Source organism: Rhodnius prolixus, unplaced genomic scaffold (genome assembly GCF_049639745.1).
Source record: "Rhodnius prolixus isolate KJV_2025 unplaced genomic scaffold, Rpr scaffold_12, whole genome shotgun sequence".
NCBI lineage: Eukaryota > Metazoa > Arthropoda > Insecta > Hemiptera > Reduviidae > Rhodnius > Rhodnius prolixus.
Window position 1 is genome coordinate 15,784,827 of NW_027411635.1, and position 22,366 is coordinate 15,807,192.

The window sequence follows — 22,366 nt, forward strand, 5'->3', positions numbered from 1 at the left end:
CTGCTTCGCTGATGGACTGAGCCACAGTAACGCCTGGCCGGGGTACAGCTAGTTAAGAATAAACATTATAATATTGGAGAGCTTAAAAAAAAGATGGACCCTTCTTCAATAAAATATCTTGCTTTAAATTGCTTTTTATGATTTTTTTATTTTTAAATTTTCGAAGTATTTACTGTTCTAAGACATATATTTGGATCTAGCGTTTATACCATTCCTCGGTTTTTGGAATAAAAGAACGAACGCCTTTAGATTAGTTTTAACTAGGTAGTCATTCAATTTTTTGTTTATAAACACCGTCAATTAAAAGGTGTTTTATTGTAATGTAGTGAAAAGTAAAGCAATTTAATTCGATAAACAGTGGGCCGCAAAGTAAAAATCAAAGGCTCTTTAAGGAGCTTTCAATACAAAAAAAATAGAACTTTGGATGTTGTAAATATTCTTTTACTAACCAACACAAGAGTAGCCATCCTGATGCAGTAGAAAGCCATGCCGGCAATCACATTCGAACATTCCATCGTGCAGTTCGTAGCACAGCTGCTCACAAGGGCTCTCGTGTCCACAACGGCCTGTAAACAAAATATCTACAATATTATTTAAATATAAACTACTATTAAAACACCATACGGAAAGTAAATTTAACATTCATCATCTACAGTTAAGTTAAGTAACCTGTATACATCATTTCAGCAGGATTGTACACCTTTTCCATTCCTATAGAATGGGGATACTGGATACTGCGTTTATCCTGTAGCAGTGGATAGGGTTTTTGTAAATATGTAAGTTGTTTTATTTAATAACAATCGAAAATTGAATACGGGAATTATTATGCAATTGCCCGGATGACTAAAATAATGTTATTTATAAAAAAAAAAGAAGTAATTTCATCAATCTGACTTCATGTTTATCAGGAGAATCATTTGAACAAATATCGCTTTCTAGCAAGACTATATAACATTATGCCTATCACACTTGCTTCATGTTGAATGCAAAGAATAGGAGAGAATAACTCATGTTTCTTTGCATTTCTGAACTGTGCAAAATTGAATATGTTGCGGTTTGTCTATAAATCGAAAGACCAATTATTACCCCTTTCTTTAGATCCCAGACAATTAAAAACTTTAAACAACCACCTCTAGAAAGATTTCTGAATATTCTGAAATTAAAAATAAATAAATATATGATTAGGATTATAAAATAATAAAACGCGAAAAACTAAGAAAATTAAGAGTAGGAAATAAGAATAGAATTCCCGTTCGTTCGACCAAATATTCCAAAAATATGGGAGCAACATCAAGCACAGTTTTAATATTAATTCTATTCTTTTGTTTATTTTGCAAACATAAATTTGTTTTCAATGGATCTTTTTAAATATAATTATAGTAATTCAATAAAACTTATATATTTCATGTAACTGCAACAATGCAACTTGCATCTTGTTTTATTATCTGTCTAATTACTCGTCAATATTCCAATGCATAATACTTAATAATATTTTATTATTTAAGTGTTTCGCATGAAAAATATTAAATGAAATGGATTCCGTAATTCTAAAACGATTGGGAAGTACTTCTGAAAAGTATCATTCATTGAAGGAACAGCTTTACCAACTTATAATAATAATAATTGAATTGTTAGGTTTCTATTAGGAGTTTAAAGAATATTTAGGTACCTTTATTGAAAGAAATTCAACTTTTTGTGATCACAGTGAACGTCTACAATATTGAATATCTTACAATGAACTATTACATTATATTCATGTATAAAACGCAATGAATCTATTTAATAAAAATGCTAAGTTTCTAGGAAATTTTGTTGCATAAAATGGAGTAATAGAAAGACATGTGAGTGTTAAGATAAGAGTAGATAAATGGATAATGGATTAAAGAGTTCTTACTAAAAATATGAGGGTGTTATAAAACGTTTTAAACATATCATCAACCCTTCTTACTAACAATTTAAACGCTAAATAGTAAGTTGCTGCCAGAATTACTTTAGCAGAAACTGTGATTTGAATAATTATAAAGTTAAACAACTTAAGGTATAGGTATGGTGGCAAGTTGTAAAGGATTAGACTCGCGGGTACGCCAGTAATCTGTAGCCTAAATACATTCCGCGTGCCTATCATAACCCCGTTTACTTTGCCTTTGCCTTAACTACATTCCATTCCTTTACTAAAGCTCTTACTTCTAGCGGCAGAGAGAGTTTGCAATCGTAACAAATTTTTGAAAAAGTGTTTTCTAGTAAGATTATATACAATTTCTCTTCCTTCTGCTAACTTGGGATTATAAATAATTCGTATGAAACCCACATAAAAGTCTGATATGACTTGAACAATCTATACTACTGCGACTAGTAGGCTGACGATTACAGATTCCACAGAAACAAATCACTACTGATATGTTTTTCAACGTTACGCTTTTTCGTGCACTTTTTGACGATCAACCCTTATACAACTGTCCTACCGGACAGTTTTAATACTACAGCATACTCAAATCAATGTGGACTTGAAATTTGTGGCTCCAGCTAAACTCTATAATTTAAAAAATATCAAAAAACTCTACCTTCAAAATACAGATGCACCAGTTTATGTTTCTGTTACCGACAAGAATATGTTAATGTGGTGTAGTATCATAGAATTTAGTAAATTCCAAAAAGTTGGTAAAAAGTGGTTTTGAAAGTGATTAGAGGGTTAACAGCAGTTAGGCCCAGAACAATAGAAGCTGCCTGAGCATCAACGTAAATAAGGACGCCCAGACCATCGCTCGGGATATTAAATCGCGTTCAGGAAGTGCATTCACTCACTCAGGATTCATTCTTACACTCTTTTCACGATCTTACTCAACTCGTCACTCAGTTTAGCCGATCCTTTTAGACATAGTTTATATCTAGTTTACCCTAATTAGTATTTGTAATTTACTCTCCTAAGTTAGTGTTAATGATCTTAAACACTTAGTAAATTTATCTTTTATTCCATTTAGCTCCTCTGCCTCCCTAATCAAATCACTAATATTCCGCTCCTGTCTATAAATTTAAAGCTACTTAAATCTCCTTTTAGTAGCTCTAGTCATCAACATCAACTTCATCTACAGCTAACAAAACAGTTGCATTTTATCTAATGCCTAGTTACTTTTAAACAAATCTTAACGATTTAGTCATAGTTTTTTTCTTTCTGTTACCTCTCATAAGAAAACTAATGCAATGAATGAGATGGGAGATGATGAAGAAGGCTAAAATAACGCCGTACTAAAGAGCTTGAGGTTAAAAAAAAGAGATACCAACGGTTTGAATGCTGGTAATTCAATTTATCTTACAAACGGAGAAGATAAGAGATCTGTATATAAGTAATTCAAAACAGAGATGGAAGTACACGCTATCTGGGTCAGTTATACAAACAGAGCGCAAACCTTATAGCCTCATGGGAGCATGTTAAAAAATATTATGACAAAAAGTGAATTTAATTTTCATACTTAAAAAAATCACAGATCCTTTAATCTTGTTTTGTTTACAATGGTGTTGTTCGATACAGTTGCCTTTTATTTTTAATATTCTTTTTGACGTATTTTCCCTTGAGATTTCCAAATTTACGTGGTCCTAAGAACAGGTCATGTTCTTAAATATTCAAAATGTGGGGAGGAACTCACCATTATTTTGTTTGCAAAAATGCTTATTATTTAAGGCAAATAACGCAAGTTGAAACTTGGATAAAAGTTAAAAGAATTATATAGACTAATAATTTAAAAGAATTATAAAAAGAAATATAGTTTTAGGCTTTGACAAATTTGAAGAACTGGAAAAAATGAATTCTAATTTTATTACGAAACATGTTTTTTAGATACATAGTCATTGTCCACCTGATCGACTGAGAGGTTTTTTCTTTTAGCAAACTATAATATTTAAGAATCAAATTTATAAACGGTTCAAAATAATGAAATAGAAACAATAAAAGAAATTCCAGACATAATTAGAGTTAGTATCAAAACATATCCTGTAATTCCATGCAACTTGACTATAGTTTTTCAAACTAGACCAGGGGTCGGCAACCTATTTTAAGTAGAGAGCCATTTCTCCTTAAATAATTTTAATAAATCTTACCAAGAGCCGCAAGGATTATAGTGTAAACAACTCTGAAGATCATTTGTATTCACAAATTATTATTTTATGATATTCAATAACATATAAATGTTTTATACATTTATTTTCACGTATTGCTAAGTAAATAAACAAATAAATAATAACTAAACCTGTGTTTGAATGAAAAGGCGGCAGTCTTATATAATTACGTACTGTATTTTAAAATAAGTCTATTCAATTTCAAACCTATCACTTTAAAACTCTTGTTGAAAAAATATCTTTACTTTAATAAATGAAATTTTCATTTGTTTCAATAAAATTGAAATATACAATTTATTTTGGACAGGCTGAAGAGCCACAAAATTTGAATAAAAGAGCCGCATGCGGCTCGCGTGCCGCGGGTTGCCAACCCCTGAACTAGACCGGTCTTTTCTGTTCAAATGGGTCCTAAATTCATCTTTAGTTAACTTGCCCTTCTTTAAATATCTTAAAATTGTGGGCAAATAGCGCTAGATATCCTTGGAATGTCTCTCATTCTGTAGCACAATGAGCATAGTTTGATTTGTCCAGATGAAGCGTATAACTGTGTAAGTGCAATAGTTTGCCACTTATTTTAATTAGGCAATCTAATTCTAAATTGTGTCTTTCTCAGTCAGTTTTATTTAATGATAAATCTAATAATAAACTAAAGTATAATTGGTATTCTCAACTGTCAAATTTATTACTGAATGTAAATCTAGAAAATGTAAACGATTTGGTATCCTTTATAAAAAAGTAAGTCCCAAGTTCGCACGTTGTTAGGCAAGTATAAAGAAAGTTTAATTTCCATGGATTATGACAAAATGATAAATTCTAGTTTTCTTACTTTTACCAAAAACTCTTATCTTAATAAACAAAGAATACAACCATATCTTAATAACAAATCATCATTTCATATTATTAGATTATTCTTTCAATTCAGAATGTCAGGACCTTATGTACTGAAGTTTACTGTTAAAAATATATAAAATAGATTCAAATAAATTTTGTATGGTTTGTAATGGAGGTCAGCGTGAGAATATCGCTCATTTGTTTTTAGAATGTCCTGCATATAGCATTTATAGGCAAAGTTTAAACCTTGAAAACAACAATTTAGCGAGAGAAATGGAAAGACTAGCTAAATGATTACTCTTATAGAAACATTCACAGAGTGTACAAATATGTTGAAAATATACTAATGTTACGGCCATTTCTGTTAAATGAGTAATGTTTGAATTTAATTGTACGTTAGATCTTTATTATTTTGTTTGTATTTTTTGTACCAAGTTGTATGTATTGTTGTTGTGTATATATAATTGATAATGATAAGGATAAAACCAACTCCTTTTACCTATAAAACAAATAAAAAATCTAAAAAAAAAATTTAGGTAACCTATAAAGTTCGCATCTACATATTTTCCAAACTGCAAGTTTGCTGGACAACCGCAGAATAATGTCACTTATAACTGCGAGGATAAGGAAAAAAAACATTTATAGATTACTTTAAAATCATTTCTCTTCGTAATCCAAGAAATGTCTTTTCGCATCCTTAAGGTTGCACACTTCCCAGTTGAGTGAACATAATATAAAGGTAAGAAATCGACTTTACCCAATTGTGAAGTTAAAAATGTTGGGTAAATTGCCAAATGATTTTATTATAAAGCTTTTATTCACTTGTACAAGGCAGCAGCCAAATTATGGTTCCTGGTTTACTGGTGGCTCCCGTTTGGGATTGCATTCACTAGTTAAATATACAACCTTTAACGGGCTCTCGAAATTGATTAGATGAAATTCCGCTTAGAGACAATTCTATTCCATGCGACCCCTATTGTGTTTCTACTGTCTATTGTTTGTCTGGAGAGTAATTCCATTCTCCCAGATTCTCTACTACCAATTACCACACTGTTACTGCCTGTACTATCTAGATTATGCTTACAGGATTATATAATAGTTATGTTTGTTTGCAAAAGGTTAAATTGCTTAATCTCTAATTTAGGGTAAGTTGTTGTATGATTTGAAAAGGGCCAGCCTTCTATATTAGTGGAAGGAAAATTGTTAATCTACATGTGTCTAATGAGTGTAAGAAATTTAAATCATTTTTTTGGGAAAAATCTCTCCCCAAAAAAAGATTGTCATTGCCTGATATTTTCTAAACACTTGTTGCCGGATCCCATAATGGCACCTAGTCGAAATATCTAATTTGAGCTTTTTATGAATTTGTAAGAACTTCCAAAACAAATAATTAAAGTTGATTTATTGAATAACTTTTCCATCTTCTTGATATTTCTTCCCTATTGGGGAAAATAAGTCCCAATTTTCCTTAAATTTTGGAATCCCAGCTACATTAATGTAACTTTGCTTTCCAATATTAAAGTCTTCCAAGCAGAATTTAATACCTGCTTAGCCTTTATGTACGGCTAAAAACAAAAGTCTGTTTTAACTTGACACCCAGATGTTTATATTAATTCAGGACTTAAATTTAATGAATCAGTCACCAAAAACAATGAGCAATAATTACAAGATTAAAGCCAAACGACCCAACATCATTTTCACTGAAGTGGAACACATCTTTGGATGCATAACGAAGAAAACAACAGACAGCCCTGAAGATGACCTAGTCCCTAGGTTGAAAGCTTCGCAAAATAAAAAAATTATTACTGAAATTGGCATTATTCTTTTCTTCCTAATAAAATATTATCCTCTCTCCAACATCTCTCCTTTAAAACTTAAAACATAAAAACAATTATACTCGAATTTAATTTCAAGTTCCAAATGTTGTAATGATGTTGCATTGATTTGATTATAGTATGCAAACCAAATCGTATGCAAACATTATCTATCTGTATGTATTACAAATAAAATTAATTTAATCTAAATATTCAAAGTAGTAGTCACTTAAATATAATGTATTTGCTCACTATAGAACTTTTAAAATTAAGATCGTTCTGCTTTAAATAATAAGATAGTTTGCAGATTATCTTCTAATATCGTAAATTTAAGTTATCGTAAATAATTTATCATTTACATTATTATTTACAGAAAGTTGATCATATTTAACTTATTTTCTTTTTATTAATTACATGATAGTTATTATTTAGTAATCTCATAGTAAATCTTTTTTTTCTTGATGTAATTGCAGTTTTCTGTATTATTTCAATTTTGGCTGTAAGCATTGTCTTTTCTAATTGGACAAACCTTATAATTAATAATTAAGCACAAAACCGCTGTATTTTCCACATTTACACTAAATACTATCTATCTCATTCTGGTGCTGACGGATCACAAAACCATTATATTTGTTATCAGCGTCATGGACTATAGAATCCTAAACTAAATAATAGTACTTTGAAAACAACCTTGTTTCAATCCTTCATTAGGACGAAATGATCTATGAAGTAATCCTTGTACCATAAAGAAATTTTAAACGAGAAATTAGAGGCTTTTTAAATAAGTTTGACAACTATAAACAGGCTTAATTTGATACATTTGTGCGTGCCTGTTAAACCAATATCTGTTCTTACTAGGAAAAAAGAAAAATAATAATATTATGACTTTTTAAATTGATCAAAATGCGATTGAATTTAATTTTTCACAATATCGATCGAATAGGATTTACTGGTTGGCCACGGCTTTCTGTATAACTCGATTATGCCCTAGAAGGGAAATGTGGCTGCTGTTCTTTTCAGGGCAGTTATTACAATAATTTTAAAATGACAAATTTAGTTCAAACGTTAAATTTACCTCAAATAAATATGAGGATGGTGGGGGTAGTGTTGACATCCTTCAAGAATTGAGGATTTAGTATGTAATTGCCCTGTAGTCTAACAGTCAGCCACGCCACCATAATATTTGTTATCAACGTCATGGCCTGCAGAATCCTAAAACCACATAAAGTTCATTTTTCTGGAGAATGTTTCAGAACAATGTAACAGTTCTATATGTGATATCATTCCAAGTACAATAAAAATCGATACAGCCTATTTATTTTATTTATTTATTTTTTTTTAATATGAACCAAAAACTCTTAAATCTATTACGTTTAAATTTCACTTCCACTTTACCCCCTTTATTTTTAAATTTATAGCTCCAGCAATACTTTTAATATACTTGCTAATTATAAAGACGGAACATAAATTGTAATTTTAAAAAACTCAATTAAGAAGCTTAACTTAGAAATGCACTTTTCTCAAAGCATCTAATCAAAGGTTGCGTTTTTATTCGATTCAAATGATTCAGTTCATCTAATTAAGCTCTCAAAGCTCTACAGGAGAGAACTATCAGCACAAAAAGTAAGAAAAATATTCTCTAGCCTGCTAGTGAAATCTTTTTCTTTCTCTAATCACCAGAAAAATCAGCTTGCAGTTGGATTAAACAATCAAGATTGCCTGAATTTTGGAGTCAAACTGCGTAATATGTTAGAAACAGTAAGAATAAGAGCTTAGTGAATGTATGAAATAGTATTTTTTTTCCTCCTTACAACCATGATTGCCACGAATAAGCAATAAAAGTACCAAAAAGTAAAAATTACTAATTATCTAATAGGTAAAGTCGTAACATTAGTTCTGAATCAACAAGAAAAGCAACTACTGTTAGATGATACGAGGGTCGTTTGAAAAGTCCGTGCAAAGTCAGAGAGATAGCACCACTGGCGCGTATCGAGGTTATGTTTAGTTAGTAGCATCTCTTGGAAGAACACACACTAAGTTTCAACCAGATCGGTCTATTTCTTTGTCTTTGGCATTCGTTGGAATCGAGGAAGTCGAGTGATTTTCAAAAAATGGACGAAAAAGAATTTCGTATGTTGATTAAACACTACTTTATGAAAGGCAAAACGCCTGAGGAGACTAAAGAGAAGCTTGATAAACATTATGGTGACTCTGCACCTTCGATTAGAACAGTTTATAAGTGGTTTCAAAATTTTCGGAGTGGCCATATGGGCTCAAGTGACGCTGAACGTTCTGGACGCCCTGTTGAGGTTACTACTCCAGAAATCATTGATAAAATCCATGATATGGTGATGGATGACAGAAGAGTGAAGGTGCGTGAGATTGCTAGTGCTATGGGCATCTCGAATGAACGGGTACATAATATTTTGCATCAACATTTGGACATGACAAAGCTATCCGCAAGATGGGTGCCGCGATTGCTCACGCTTGACCAAAAACGAAATCGTGTGAAGTGTTGCAAGGACGGTTTGCAGCTGTTCCAGAAGAATCCGCAGGACTTTAAGCGTCGTTTCGTCACTGTGGATGAAACATGGATACATCACTACACTCCTGAGACCAAAGAACAATCTAAACAATGGGTTACCAAGGGGGAATCTGCGCCAAAAAAGGCGAAGACCGTTCCTTCGGCCGGAAAGATTATGGCGACTGTCTTTTGGGATTCGCAAGGAATAATCCTCATCGACTATCTGGAAAAGGGTAAAACTATTACAGGTGCATATTATTCATCGTTATTGGATCGTTTGAAAACCGAGCTGCAAGGAAAACGCCCACGATTGGCCCACAAAAAAGTCCTTTTCCATCACGACAACGCACCAGCTCACACCTCAGCAGTTGTGGTCGCAAAATTAATGGAAATAGGGTTCCAACTCGTTTCACATCCCCCCTATTCTCCAGACTTGGCTCCCTCGGACTACCATTTGTTCCCCAATATGAAGAAATGGCTGGCGGGAAAAAGATTTTATTCAAACGAGGAGGTGATTGCAGAAACGAATGGCTATTTTTCAGACTTGTACAAATCCTACTATTCGGAAGGGATCAACAAACTAGAGCAGCGTTGGACGAAGTGTATAAGCCTAAAAGGAGACTATGTTGAAAAATAAAAAAGGTTTACCCCAAAAAATTAAGTAGTTTTTATTTTTGCACGGACTTTTCAAACGACCCTCGTACATAGTATCTTGGATATCAGAATTAATAGAGAACAATACAACAGTACAAAAGTAACAATTTGACCTAAACTGAAAAGAGAAGTGAAAATGTTTTATTCTAACCACTAGCAAACGGTCAGTCTTTTTTCATACATTTCTGGCCGTCCGAATCTAAAAAACAAAAAATGCACAAAACGTACGAATTAGGCTCTAAATGAAAAATAAAGTCGAGAAATTAGTGCGGAACCAGCATTAACTTGGTTAAATGATAAATAATTATCGGCCGACAGAATTAGGAGAGCATTGTTTTCTCTACCTAACCGTACAACAATAGCAATCATTTCCCAACCAGGACAGAACAATTGCAATTTTTTATTTTAACTACCACAAATACGGTGCTTATTCACTCAATCTAGAATTTATCAGCTTTAAATAAATGAATTAGCCACTAGAAACAAAGAAAGGTTAAGAACCACAAGTAATCGGCTACTTCTAGATATACAGAGTATCTCATCGTAGGAATTAAGAGAGAACAATGCGAAAACTACAAAAATTAACAATAAACTCTAAGCTAGAATGTAATCAATGCTTGTTCAAACATATTTGGTCGTCTAAAATCTATAAATAACAGCACAAAAAGTAAGAATTAGTCATAAGATTGGCAGAAAGGTAGTGATTTTTTATTCTTACTGTCACGAATGTAATCAATGCTTGTTCAAACATATTTGGCCGTCTAAAATCTATGAATAACAGCACAAAAAGTAAGAATTAGTCCTAAGATCTAATTATGTTATCAGAACGAAACGTACAAATTACTTCGTAGCTGGCAAGTATTTGAATTCAGTAATTTGAATTACTGCTAAATAATACGTAGATGTGGATATTAAATTTAGAAAGAATGCGACAACAGTACAGAATGTAACAATGTAACTGGACCGAAAAGTTACCGTAATAAACACGTACAGTACTAGTTTATACATATCTGTTCGCCAGAACCTTATATTAACATTACAAAATGTAAGAATTAGTCGTAAGCTGGACATAGATGTAATTAATTTTTGAATCAAACCGTAATCAATCCGTTCAGTGCTAGTTTATACACATTTGGTCTTTTATATCTAGAAATAACAGAACAAAATTTAAGAATTTGTCGTAAGCAGGTCGTAAAAGTAGTGATTTTTGTATCGAACTAAAATAAACACTCTCAGTGCTTCTTCATATATATCTGGCCGTCTGAATCTGGAAATAACAGAACAAAAGATCAGAATTAGTCCTAAGATAGATAGGGTAATGCTTGTATGGAAGCAAAATGCAAAAGCAACGTTCAGTGCTGGTTCATACATATCAAGTAGGCTGAATTCTTATTTGCTTGTACAAAAAGTAAGAATTATTCCCTAGTTAGCTTTTGAAATTGTAATTTTTTTTTCTTTGGCTATCAGAATTTCAGCGCTGCTTCATACATTTTAAGTCGTCTAAATTTGGTGCTAATGAAGCAATAACTGAACAAATTAGTTCCTAATTTGTTGAAATCCTATAGCCAGTATTTTTGAATAACAGCGCTATAAGTAAAAAATTAGTCCCTGTTGGCAGGTAAAATCGCAATATCAGTATCAGGTTACGTGTTAACTGATAACAGTTCAGAATACAAAATGTAAGAATTAGTTTTTAGCTAGAGGTTAAACACAAACACGTATTTTTTTTTGCTAATCACCATAAAAAAAAAAAAAGGTCAATGCTGGTGTATACACGAGCCGATTTGAACATCAAAATCCAGAGAAGTATTGAAGAGGTAAGGTTTAGCGGATGGTGTAGTGATTTTTGTACCGAACCGTAATGAAATCGTTCAATGATGGGTTCATAAATGCAGGTTGTCTGTATCGAAAAGACCTACGCACTGGAAAGAGTAGAATCTCTATTCCCAGATTGCACATATTATCGCAAAAAACGGTCGCTTTATGAGCTTACAGAATCATGAGGCAGTTTTTTAGCAACTTACAACCAAAAAAGAGCTAGGCGAAAGCCTGCCCATATCTTAAATTACTGTTTAAAATACAGGTGGAATAAATAGTAATATTAATAACGAGTAAAAATTGCCGCTAGTGATCACAGATGTTGACGCGCCTTAAACTTGAAAAAAATATAATTATATATCAATAGCTTACACTCTAATAGAACACACATTACACGAAATATACATAGCTAAAAAAACCAAACTGAATTCTTGAATGAAAGAGTAATAACCGTGTAACCTGTAACCTCTTTTAAGTAAGGTACAGTAAATAAATAGAATTTGATACCCAAGACGAGATGGAAGTAGATAACAGCAAAAAAAAAAAGTTATACAAGAACAAAACCATCTAGGGAAGGAGCTTCTCTAGCAGGAAGCTAGAGAAGAGTGGAAGTCTAACTACAAAGCTAGCGGAGGTGGCTTTGATAATGAAGTTATACCCTCAACAGAGAACTACAGGCCAAAGCTTTGTATTATAATCCACTAAGAAATTTAGATAGCAAAGTTACAATATTTCTTATGAAATTAATTGATATATTATTAAATACCCAGACTTGGTTTAGAGAGATTGAGATTTTTGCACATTAAACTTAAGAATTAAAATTTTGAACAAATCTGTGAATGATTTTACAAAATGACTTATATTCTACCTTTAAATTGTGAGTGCTATTCACTAATAATGTAAAGAACATTAATCTGTAACTAATAATTTAACTTAAATAACATGTTGTTTGTAAATATTGATAAAAAAGATGGCCCCTGAGTGGTTTAAAACTATTAAAAAGAGATTTTATACTGAATAATTCCTTATTTGTAAACATATCCATAAAGATAAATAAAGCATTATATGAGGATGAACTTTATTTAAAATTAAAAAACGTTCTATTGTAAAAACCTAAATAGTAAACTTACGAGCAAAATAAAGAAGTGAAAGAGCCAATTATTAATAAAATGGTTGTATTTATTATAAAAGAACTAGACAAGACAATTTTAAAAAGAAGAAGAATAAATTCTGTAGGACGTTAGTATCTATTGTTACTAATATAGTGAAAATAACAATCTGAAGTTTATTAAAACCACTAAGCAATATAATGTTTATTTAATTTTTAAAATTGACGATTAGATGTTCCAGTAAATTTGATTCATTTCATGGAAGATTTGATACAAACGATGCACGATTTCTCAGATGGATATAAATATATGGTTCATGCCAATCCTCCTCTTTTCGAAGTTGTTAACTTTGTGTAAGTTTTGGTAAAGAGGATGTTTAATGCTCATATTAATTTGTACTTTATAAATTTATACTTATACCATAAACATCGTCTTTAATTGTTATAATGTTTTCTCAAATTGTAATAATAAACCAGGTTAATAAAAGTAAATTTACTTGTTCTGTGTAGTACTCGTATGTCTTTTCACTAGCTTAGATTCAATGCAAAAGACGCGTATTTTGTCGCGTGAGTATATTCGCAGGGATTAATTTAATCGTAAATTCCAACAGCTTAGAACTTTTTACATAAAGCAATTCCTTCAAAGCAAACCAAATTTTAGTTTTCGCATCATTTAAAAATTATTTAAAAAATTATTATTATTTTGTAAGCATTCGTTTCCTTTTTATTCTTTCATGATAGGCTGCTGTCCTATCCTGCCTTACTGACAACATCCATGATCTTACTTACTTTCCGGTGCTTAGAGGCAGACATTACGCTTTCATGGTTTATACTTCGATTCCAGTAACAGTTAACAGAAAGGTAAGGTGCATTTCTATAGTAGAATTTACTTTCATATGTTACTTGAATATGCTACGACAAACAATTAAATGATTAAAAAGGGAGTGGCTATAAGCTAAGTCACTGAGACCTAAAAGATCTCTGGCTCCTTAAATTCACGCATCTGTAAACAGTTAAATTTGTAAATCTGTGGGTTCGCTAAACCCTAATAGTTGCACACATCAACTACCACTGCCAGCCCTAAGTGAATTTGTATGAGTGTTATTTGTGTTTTAGGCTGGGATTCCCGCAGGGACGCCAAGATCCCTGAAGAAGTGGTTAGTCCACTTCCCCCTACGGGGAAATAATCCATAACCAAGTTATACACCAGTTAACCCAGTGATATGTACTGTGAATAAACTCTATATAATGAAATAACATTAACATGGTTTCTGAAAAATATATTACTAGTACTAGTACTATTTTTTGTTTGTAAATAAGTAATTCTTTTTTAAATAAATTGGTTCTTAAAAAAATTATTAACACTTCCTTAGGTACCTCACTCAAAACAGTTGAATCTAGTACTCTGATTTGAATACTATTGATGAAGGAACAATTGAACCACACCAAAACATATTTTGGGGTTTCGAAACATTGATCTTTTAAATTATCCTCACATTTCTAGAGTACTACACTTATTGTGCACTAATTGTACACATATAGATCTATCACTTTTTTATTTGAAACATTTTGCTGGAAAAATTCGATTAAAAACCCACTAGTAATTTTCAATTAGAAAACACTTGGAATTGGAAAATTTACAGAGTATTAATAATACCTTACAGATTTTAAAAACTATTTTTTAGATTCAGAGTTCGGTTTATTTATTTTTATTTTTTGCCTTTGTTATGTTTATCCTCTTTTAGGAACCTACTGTTGTTTAAATAACATTTATCTAAGTGTAATATTTTTTCTTTTTTAATTGTAATTCTAAGTCATAATCCTATCGTACAACAATATCAGTTTTCAAATAAGACTTTTTAACTCTAAGAATATCTGGTAAATATAGTTTCAGTTTTACAAGTAATCACGCTAAAACAGTATTTCATCTTCGAGTTTATTTCTACATAATTTATTATACCTTTACTCTCCTTCAAAAATCATTATTATTATGTCTTGTTATTTTTAATTATATAAAAGGAATTACTCGAATTAGAAATGTTAATATTGTTGCAGCAAAATACTGTGAATGAATTATATTTTGAACTCTTCAAAAACTGACCCTGTTTAATAAATTTTCGGATTCAGCAATAACCGCAGGTATTATCTTTCTTACCAATGATTGCCGTTTGTGTTCACTAAGTCTGCAGTGAAACATTTAAAAAAATATTTTATCGAAGTTAGATAAGAATTTTATTGGTAGCCAAATCCTGTAACAAAAAAAAAAGGGAGTTCTGAGCTCAATAAATATAATAAAACTAAAAAAAATAACTTGTTTTCCAACCATTTTATTATATTTGTCAGATAAATTTCGTAGTGATCTGAATATAAGCTTTTGCCTGTATTTCACTATTCAGTGTATAACTTTATTACAATTTCCACCCGCTTGCTGTGCGCTCACTATCTCTGGATCTTGCAACTAGAAAGGCAAACCACCAGGGCGTAGAACCTCTTTAATTTCCCTATTCCACAGTTATCCCGTTCTATCTTGCGTTGGATAGGAAATTCTATGTGATTCCCAACTGATTTCCCGTCTCAGTGTTTACACCGTTGATAATCTCTACTTCAAGAATTCCGAGGATCAGATATGTTTGTTACGATATTTACAGAAATTATCTCGGTTTTAGGGGATTTCACAGGTCAAAATGCACTATTTTTTTTTTTTTAAGGAATATTTTCTACAAAAATATATGTGTAGTACTGATTGTCTCCAACAGAAAGCGTTGGCTGTTCGATTTTGTACATTGTAGAAACCCTATTTAATAATATATGCTGTTATTGCTATAAATCAAGGATTTTTTTCTGTCTTAGCTAAGTTATATGAAGTCTATGTTCTGCCGAATCAGCTGTATGCCTGAGTAATATTGAAATGTCTAAGTTAAAACCCATTCGCTGCCAAGCCTAAATTGTATGAAGTTATTCGCTTTGCCATTTCTATTTTGAGTGTTATTGTTTATCTAAGTTTTATTATTTCAAGATAAATACTCATATTTTGTCATAAATCATAAATAATCATTTACATGTATAAAAATGAAACACGAGTATACTCGTGGTTGGCAATGGGAATGCAACAGGACTCGATATCCTTTTTCTTATTTGCGCACGTTTAAGCAAAACAACAAATGAATCACACAAATTGTTATGCTATTATACCAAATAATATCATTATTCCAAATAATAATACTAAACAAATCTTTATAATATAAAGTATAATATAATATAAAGAATATATTGAAAGTATCACGAGTATATTCGTGCTGGCAATGCGTAACACCCTGTCAACCACGAGTATATTCGTGGTTGGCAGCGAATGGGTTAAACCCCATTTTCATTTCGTTTGGTTAAACTTAATTTCTTGTAATTATAAACATATTCCAATATTATTACTCATAAATTATGTAGTAGATCAAAATAGACGAGCTTGTTTCTATATTTCCCAAAAAGCTATAGAGAGCTGCCCTAAATGGTATTTAAATTTAAATTTTGTACTAGATTACCACGCAAAGATCATGCCTGGAATTGAGTCAAACTACCTGGTATTAGATTTCCCCTACACTAGGAACCTCCTACAGTTCCAATCAAGTAGTGAACAGCGCTATCTGTAAATAGAAAAGCCTAAACAGAAAATATAAAAAACTTCATCGCAATGTTCATTTCTTTTTTTTAGTCCAAAAGGAATAAATATTATTACCAATTCCAGACATTTTTTTTTTTTTTGCCAAGTTTTCGTCTTAAGGTTTAGTCCATCTTACTATTACTTTACTCTCCTTCAAAAATTATAATTATGTCTTGTTATTTTTAATTATATAAAAGGAATTATTAAAAATGTTAATATTGTTGAAGCAAAATACTGTGGATGAATTATATTTTGAACTCTTCAAAAACTGACACTGTTTAATAAATTTTCGGATTCAGCAATATCCGCAAGTATTATCTTTCTTACCAATGATTGCCGTTTGTGTTCACAAAGTCTGCAGTGAAACAATGCTACTTTGTTTTACATGTTTAATACTAAAGTTTGGTGTTTCTTCCGTTCTGATTATACTGAATGTTTTCCGGTTCAAAATAAAAGATGCTTGAAATGAAAAATGGAAGTAGTCTCTACGTCGAAACCTTCGCAAGAAAATTAATTGAAAACTATGACAGAAATTGGCAATAATCTCTTTCCTAAAGGAAAACGTTTTATCGTTCATAGAACGATTTCATTACAGTTCGGTACACAAAAAAATCACTACACCATCCGCTAAACCTTCCCTCTTCAATACTTCTCTGGATTTTGATGTTCACATCGGCTCGTGCTTTGAAGGAATGTAAAAAGTGCTAAACTGTCGGAATTTACGATTAAATTAATCCCTGCGTATATACTCATGCGATAAAATACGCGTCTTTTGCATTGAATCTAATTGAATTGAATCTTGATATTAATGAATCAGACTGCAAAAAAAGATTAACAATACTCTAAAAAAAAAAAAAAAAATAGAACATAATAAAGGGGTGAGCTGTGGCCCATAAAACTGAGATGTATTTTGTTACTGGATTCGATTCCCGGCCTTAACCTTAGAGTTTACTGAATGTGATAATACGTATTTAAGTAATTTAAGTAAATTTAAGTAATGTTAGCTATCCACTACATCTGATCGGTAATAAGAAGTATAGCCCACCTTAGATAGAAGACATTACTTTACTTTTAATAAATGATCAAAGTCTAAAAGTAGATAAAAGAGGCATGTAGGTATGTGCAAATAAAAGGGCTGGTACGGCTGGATGATGTAGAGTAGAAGCTCTAAAAGACAAGCATTAAGAGATGGACGCTCTTAGCCAAGAGAAGGAAGAATATAAGAAGAGGCGCTAGTCCTCTAAGATGACTGTAATACTAATGCCAACAAGAACTAACACACTAGGATGGGAATAGATCTAACGATGCAGCTAGCTTTGAATTAGACCCAGAGTTACATTGAACCACGTGCCAGCCATCTTGCTTCGAAACCAATTTATTTATTTATTTATATCGAATTGAAGAGAGTGAAGGTTAATGTTACTTTTAATAAACAAGAGTAAGCGAAGGGGGCAAAGACCTGGCCCACCTGACTGCTCTGTAAGGTCCAATCAATAACTGCGCGCGCCGGGCTTGCTATCCTAAAACTGGCGGCACACTACTTTTATATCGCGTGTTTTTGTATGTGTATTGCCATGTCTAGACATCACCTCAATTATCCAACTTAAACAATGCATAAAAAAAAAGGGAATGTCAAACAGTTCTATTCTTAACTAGGGAAATATTTGCAAAACCAGTAAAAAGAAAAGCTTTTTGAGTTTAAGACAATTAAATAAGATACCTGATGATTAGTAAAGAATTTAAATGCCGGTTACCATGAATTCCTTTCCTTACTTTATTAGCATGAACTGGGCTAACCAAGGTTGACCTTAAGTGCTCTAAAAATGGGACACTTTAGTCTATTCTTGTTTACTTTTTGAAACGAAACTTTTAGGTATCAGCTGCGTGTTTGATAATGGCGCCATTAGCAGAAACTGCGATAATCCCACACGTATTTCTCGTACTACATGAACAAAACCCATTCTCGAATAAAGCATGTCCTAGCAGATCTTCCAGATCCCCATTAAAATAGATATTCTCTAAGACAAATCTAGATATCAAAGTGGTAAAGTAGCATTAGGCACAGATTTGTTTGTAGTTTTTTTTTTTAATTTAAGGCACATCAAACATCTTAGGTCATTGGTGCCTAGAGCTATTTCAGTGCACTGCCGGCTTCCGGCTACAAGAAGCTAAAATCTGAGGGCCAACAACTGGGTTTAAATCCAGGAACTCTGCTCGGGAATCCAGTACAACAATCACTCAACTATTCTCATTACTTTCAAATGATTTTCTTTTTAATTGCATAATACAAGTACCAGTAATTTCGGTATCTAGTGGCTGATGGGACAAGCAACGACAAACTGTAACTTGATGGGATCTTACAGCTGGCCTGTAAGATGATTTAAACTGGTAGGGCAAGACTAATTCGTTTTGTACAAGAAGACTAAAATAGATGCAAGGATTGGAGCTAGCGGTAACAGGAGCTTTGCTTATTGCTTACAAGGAAAAGGGAGAACCTTTGAAATTTTTCTAAGACTCTTGGATAGGTGAGTTTAGGTGTAAAGGATGAACACTGGATAGAATCCTACAGTTTTATATTATTCTTTAATTTGAGAGAGACAGGTTTGAACCTGTTTCTAGTGGTCTGCAGAATGAACTTTACTGCTTCAAACACAATCATTATTATCAATGTTTAAATTTTATTTCAACCATAGAAGGGACATATTTCCATAATTAACACTTACAGAATTTCATTTCATAGGTTTAGGTTCTTGGCCAGTCCGGATACTTCATTTCACATACTACAATTAAATCATCTAGCAGCTACTTCACTATACTTATAAAATATGACCTCAATTAGGACAGCCTAACTCACTTTAACTTAAGTAACTCTTTGACTATCTTAAACAACATAATACCTCTATTGTATTTAAACTTTTGACCTTTTTTCTCTTTAGAAAACTTAGCCCTTGTAGAACTCGATGAACAATGGAACTATTGTTTCTCCGTTAAAGGGTGACCACTAAGGAATTTGACCACTATCTAACAGTTCCATTATCTTGTCTAACCTTCATAATTTCCAATCTTTTAACTAACTTAATTATTAATAAATAATTAAGCATAATTTAAAATATATAGCTATAATTTTTAAAATTAAAGAATTAGTTTAAATCAATTATTAAACTAAGCTCCAATAAATCACATTACAACAGGTAGCCATAGTTTTATTTATTTATTATGTTCTTTTAATATAATAATGCAGAATTAGTTAAAAGGAGTAAAAAGTAAAGTAAAGTAATGCCTATTTTTTTAAGGCAGGCTTTACGTCCAACTACCAATTAGGTGTCGTGTACTTTACTGTAAATTTCTCTTATTAACCATAAATATAATCGAAGGCTTAGACCGGGAATCGAACCCAGTACCACAATACATATTAGCTTTACAGGTCTCGCCTCTAACCCGCTCGCCTACCGTGGCACCTTAAAAAGAGTATATCAAATAGATAATAAAGAGGTGTGCCTATAAGCCAAATCCACAGCTACCTAAAGTATATTGTGGCTCCCTAATATATCAGTGTTTGTACTGAGAATGTAAACGTTAGTAAAATGTTAAATGAGGGAGTATGTTTGAGATGAGCTCGAGGTTTGCTAAACCCAAATAGTTGCCCACATCATCTGTTAAACTTATAAAGATAAGAAATTATAATAAAGTTCAAATTATTATACTTTTGTTAAATCAATAAAGTATAATAAAGGTCTAATTTCCTTATAGAAACGTTTTTCAGCGGTTGAGAATTAGGCTACTGGTCAGTCAAAACAGTAAAATTTTACGTAGACACATCGCTACAATAAAATTTAATTAGTAGCATTACTTTTCTATAATACTTCAATTTGATCTACATCAGTAACTAACTTTGATCCTTGTCTCCTTAGGAAGGTAATCCTTTATTTATCGAAAGGAACAATGGAACCATTGTTTCTATAACGAGAGATCTGGAAATTTTGACTACCACTTTTATCTGTTCATTATTTTTCTCCCTACCTTAAATAACTTCATAAATTTAAAATATCTTGCTTAAAATTATAAAAGTAAATAGTTGATCTAATTACATTATTAATTAAGGTCCTACGATTGCAACAATAACCTAAAGGCTAGCCTTCGTATACTCTATACTATCGAGAAGTTAACTGAAATTAACAACAGCGCAAGTGCAGAAGGCTGCGAATTGTGCTAGCCTTTAGTATAATTGTTAAATGTTTATTCTTTGATCGTTGGTTAACATTTTTTGATTAGATTGTTAGTTACTTGATATCATATTGTGATTATAAAGCGATATTAGGAAAGATTTATAGCTAGCTACTCTGGTCGTTGCGTCTTGCGCTTTATAAATACATAAATAATCGGAAGCTACCATAATTAGGGCGGCGTAAGCCTTAGCCGAGATTGGCAATGTCAATGTATCGATGAATGTAATGTAAATATTGTATATAAAAATGTAAACTAGGTTTAGGTAATTAAATTGGAAGCAATCACACATTTGGTATTTATTCTTAATTTTATAGATTTTATATTTTACGCAAGTTTATACACAACCCTTGTGGAACTGATGAAGTTTTAAGTTTTGTAATCAAATAGAATAAGATCAAACTGTAAGATTTTCAAGAATAAATCTAAAGTTGAGTGTATAAAGATATATATCACTTGTAAGGCTGGATTCAGATATAAGTATAGAGAAAAACAGATTATGAAATCGAACCGCGATACTGAAAACTTGTAATGGCCCCGGAAGCCGAAGCCAAAGATACAAAACAAAAAAAATCTTCGTTTATTCGATAGAGCACGATATAAAAATAACTTTTAAGTTATCTTTTTTAGTTATGAAAGGCTAATAAAAGCAAAATTTTCTTTTTTGTATAGGCTCAAGCCTACAGGAATAGCCTAAAGGAAAGCTATGCCAATGGACATAACCTTAAAAGAACTAAAAAGTCTTGTAGGTGACAGAGATGACAAAGAGTGTTCTCTTGGATGTCCTGCGCTTGCAGAAGAAGTAACTGGACCTAGAAGGAGGATTTGTAGCTATAATCTTCTTCACCATATTTATGGGTGTTCAGATTCACTTTTAGTTTGGCTAATTTTATTAAGACGAACAGCAGATTGTTCGCTATGATATTATGGAAGATAGCATGCGACGATGAGGTTAATTAATCGGTAACTTGTAATTAATAATTGATATTACGTTGTCCTGTGCATGTTTGACTATTAGTTGCCTAGATATAACTGTTGAATAAGATTAATTGGCGAAGTAGTAGTTAAAAGATGCACGGCCTTGCTAAAAGATATCATTGATGAAGTGCTTGCGAAGTTTAGTAACTAGATTAGCGGGGAGTAGCTTGAGTGACGGACTTGTTGGTCGATAGCGGTGCCACACTGTCTAACCACCGCACACCAAATAACCTCATTTATACCACGCTATACTTTCTGTATCTACCTTTAAACTTCTATAAACATTCAAATTAAGTAAATAAACCAAAATAACTTGTTTTTACTACAAATTCTCTCCGTTGTATTTAACAAAAAGTTTCTATGAACTCGGAATTTCAAAAACGGAATTCAATTTTTTTACGAATAAGTTCATTTTTTAAATTAATTGCTGGAAAATAATCCGATGCTGTTTAATATCTTTTCAAATGTATTAAGAAAAAATAAATTCTAGTCTTAAATTAAGAGAAGATGTCTTATTTGACAGGTGCGAACATCGTGAGTCATCATTGATTGGAGCTCTTTGATTTGGTTCTTGATTTGGACATAAAGTTTCTACATATTTTTGTAATGTCTTTTGCCTAAATATATATATATATAATTTTATTTGCTTT

The 22,366-nt window shown here is 31.8% G+C and overlaps 1 protein-coding gene across 2 annotated transcripts in view; it reads right to left on the reverse strand.

The window, feature by feature from the left end:
• The window catches only part of SP2353 (EGF like, fibronectin type III and laminin G domains protein pikachurin), a 55,499-nt gene that overhangs the window by 20,367 nt on the left and 12,766 nt on the right, over positions 1 to 22,366 (reverse strand). Inside the window, exons 1-2 of one of the 2 annotated variants that reach the window (XM_074143334.1) lie at positions 7,831 to 7,984; positions 450 to 566 (exon numbers count right to left, since the gene is read on the reverse strand). In XM_074143334.1, coding sequence (XP_073999435.1) covers positions 450 to 510 — 61 coding nt within the window. In that variant the 5' untranslated portion in view covers positions 511 to 566; positions 7,831 to 7,984. Of the gene's footprint in view, positions 1 to 449; positions 567 to 7,830; positions 7,985 to 22,366 lie in introns of those variants that run through there. The other variant, XM_074143333.1, reaches the window with a different exon arrangement.